Source organism: Arachis ipaensis, chromosome B06 (assembly GCF_000816755.2).
Source record: "Arachis ipaensis cultivar K30076 chromosome B06, Araip1.1, whole genome shotgun sequence".
Lineage (NCBI taxonomy): Eukaryota > Viridiplantae > Streptophyta > Magnoliopsida > Fabales > Fabaceae > Arachis > Arachis ipaensis.
The window spans coordinates 123132409-123135595 of NC_029790.2; the positions used below are offsets into that span (position 1 = coordinate 123132409).

The 3187-nt window shown below is 34.0% G+C and overlaps 2 protein-coding genes across 4 annotated transcripts in view; both read right to left on the reverse strand.

Annotated features, from left to right (window-relative positions):
- Window positions 134–2500, reverse strand: LOC107605091 (beta-1,4-mannosyl-glycoprotein 4-beta-N-acetylglucosaminyltransferase-like). Of its 3 annotated transcripts, none has more exons than XM_016306841.2 (2): window positions 2188–2500; window positions 134–1539 (listed from the first exon to the last, which is right to left on the reverse strand). In XM_016306841.2, exons 1-2 carry the CDS (start codon window positions 2242–2244, stop codon window positions 442–444), a joined length of 1155 nt encoding a protein of 384 aa, XP_016162327.1. In that variant the 5' UTR covers window positions 2245–2500; the 3' UTR covers window positions 134–441. The 3 variants fall into 3 exon arrangements, with proteins under 3 accessions (XP_016162327.1, XP_016162326.1, XP_020960614.1); XM_016306840.2 differs by having other exon boundaries at window positions 134–1542; XM_021104955.1 differs by having other exon boundaries at window positions 143–1570; window positions 2188–2495.
- The window catches only part of LOC107605089 (protein kinase PVPK-1), a gene marked incomplete in the record, with an annotated part of 4362 nt that continues 4264 nt past the window's right edge, over window positions 3090–3187 (reverse strand). Inside the window, 1 exon segment of the mRNA XM_016306839.2 lies at window positions 3090–3180.

The window sequence follows — 3187 nt, forward strand, 5'->3', positions numbered from 1 at the left end:
AATGTTAAAATAAAAAATTAGATAAATATTTTGAACTGATGATACTTTCATAAAACAAAAGTAAACAAACAAACGCAAAAGGAGTCATCTACATTCAAGTATTCAACACAAACCATCATGGGCATTAAGCAATAAAACTAAACATGAATTATAAACTAAACCACCAGAGTGATTGTAAAGTATATCTATAAATTGGGATATATGTATATACTATATACATACATTGCCGAAGAGAAAGTATTTGAAGTTAAATATACAGTGGTTTCTGTGGAACTATGTATCTTTTTTCAGGCTTGTTCGATCTGTTCTGATCGAATATCCTCTAAAGAATGACCTATATGAAAAATAACTATACATCATTCGATTAGAGCTTCCTTTTTTTGTGTGTGTTAAAATAAAGACACTATCAATATACAAGGAAATTAAAGTTGTGATATTGAATTAGCCAAATTCTCTTATGCAGTTACCAGGCAACAAGTACTTGTACTTATCTGCATTGTTCAACAAATACGCGGGAAGATGAACGGCCGAGTAGGAATGAGGGATCGGCCCCATCTTCCCGATGATCTCCCTGAATGTGTACTCTTCCGGAAGCATGTCGAACAAGTCAGCGCCTCTGCATATAATATCTTGAATCCTTTCAGGGCTCAAGTAACGAGAAAAGCGCACCCGGTCAGTATGGCTGTAAGCCTTCATCTTGAATATGAATTGGCTGATATGTCGAAAACAGAAGCTGCAATGCCAGCCTGCATCCGACAACAACAACTCACCCTGTCTATAGTGTGCATACCTGGTCTTTCCAGGCACATACCTATGAATGGAAGCTCTCCAACTCTTGTTGTCCACAAAGAACTCATAAGAATAGAGGTAGTTCCTTAACTGAAGATGAAGAACTGAAGGAATATCGTCGCACCACCTCAAGAGATTAATTGTGTGAGCGCTGGGAATCTCATCAACATCTGACATGATTAAGAGATCATCATCTTCAATGCCAGCTATCCTTAGAAGCTGATCGAGCGCAACTCTTTGATACGCCTCTTCCACGAAGGGATTTTCTCTTTTCTTGAATCTTCCTCCAATTACTCCATATGTCAGCCGAGGCTCAACAAACTTGAACTTGCTCCTATTTCGAGCAAAAACCAGAGGCTTCATTAGCCCTGTAAATGTTGAGTTCGATTCAAGGAGTACAAACTGTGTGATATAGGGATACATTTCGTTCCATCGAATGGTAAGCATGTCGATTTCATTGCTAAACAACACTGCGTCGAAAACTCGCCTTGGGGATTCGCGAATCCCCCATCCGTGAAGCTTGCACAGAGACTCCATCGACACATCATCGTTGTAATAGTGAGGGATTTCGTGGAATGGCCTTGGAGGAGAATCCCAGAGCGGTCTGAAAAAGTATGAAATTTTTTGACCGTGCAAGTACACACCTAAGATGCTCAATGGAAGAACCAGAAATAGAAAAATCACAACCTTAAAGTCCAATCCTAGCGACATGCACTTTAACCTTGATATGCTTAATGCACCATGAGATCCCTGCTACATAGAAAACAAAGTTGAGATTCACCTGCAGTTGTATTTAACTATAAGTGAAAATTCGCATGCAGTTATCTTTTATCAGAGATTGATATTCAAAAACTGTTAGATGATAATTCAATCAAATCATTTACATGTAAGTTTTCATCTTTAACTAAATTATTATCTGACGCAAAGACTGCAGGTGAATTTTCACCTCTGATTGCTCCAAAAAGAATGAAATAATTCAAAATGAAAGATATATGCAGAACAACATTCAAAATTATCATCATAAACAAACGCCAAAATGGGCACTCAGGAAACGTGCGTGCACTTTAAACCACAAATACACACAAATAGTTGAACATGTGATACAAATATTCATATTATTTCCCTTGTTCAACCTATTTAGTAATACCAACAAAATCAGCGAATGAAGAATAAAATAAAATAACAAAAAAATGATTGAGAAAAATGAGTGATAAATTCTTTCTTTGATTAAAAGGATGTTTTTAAGGATGTTTTTTTTTTTGGTATTCCTGAAAAAGAAAGACCGAACATAACTCAAGCTATCATTTCGCATTGAGAACATTGAGCAACAAATAAATATAAAAAAAAAGAAGCAAATTTCTGAGTAGAGAAAAGTTTGGTTAATAAAAAAACAAGTACCTGGTCACAAAAACCTATGTCATCAGTTTTCTTCGAATTATAATACCCTTCATCCATGGTTCTGAACAACCCACAAAAAATTCCAAAATTTCTTTTTTGTGGGTTATCAACTCTATTTTTCCTTTCAGTTAGAAGATATGAATATTCTCATGAATCTCATGCCCGAAATGGCAGAAAAAAAAATCGGCAAGGAGGGATAAACCCAGAAATTATATGATATTTGAGGCTTGTTTCGCTTGTAACGTCAATAATAGCGGTTTAGTTTGGTTTTTGCTTCTAAATATTGAAGGATGAATCAGGAAAGGGATTTTTCATTCGAAGTTAACGGTTTTGTGTGTGTATATATATAGTGGTAACCACCAAGGTTAATAAGTAATTATAAATTACCTAAAATAAAAGAAGTTAACAACAAATTATTCTCATTTTGCTTTTCTTACATTTTATTTTATCTGTTCTTATCCAAAATGGGTAGTTAAAAACTAAAGTTGTACTATTTTTAGCCCAATTAAATTTGTCAAGTAGATTTATTCATCAGAGTTAAAATGATAGAGAAAGAGTTACATATTGTCTTCTTTTCTTTCTATTACAAAGTAACAAAAATAGATTTATTAGTATTATTAGTATAAAAGTATCTGAATTGGTTGTGTGTAATAACTAATAACACTATTCGTGGTGCAAAAAGACATGGGTCAAAAGCAAATTTTTTATTTTTTATTTTTTTTTATGTTTTTTTAATCAAAACCAAAATTATATGAAATTGGAAACTTGCGTGCCTGTTGTCATCATATGAAGTTGATATTTGAAAATCGTTAGATTATTTAACAACTCTAACTAAAGTTTTATCTAACAGTTCTCAACTATCAATTTTACATGAAAACAACTAACTGCATGTGAGTGTTTACTTTATGCGAGAGAATAGAAACTTTGATCCTTAGCTGAATGCGTTTTGGAGTTTCTTACAGCAGTTTATCATGGACAAATTACAAGCTTTGAGCTTTGA

What these genes read in the sequence shown, in the direction of transcription:
- LOC107605091 (XM_016306840.2), bottom strand. Translation starts at nt 2,244, where the DNA reads ATGGATGAAGGGTATTATAATTCGAAGAAAACTGATGACATAGGTTTT. An exon ending in ACATAGGTTTTTGTGACCAG is followed by an intron (nt 1,543 to 2,187) that starts GTACTTGTTTTT and finishes TTTTCTATGTAG; the next exon opens with CAGGGATCTCATGGTGCATT.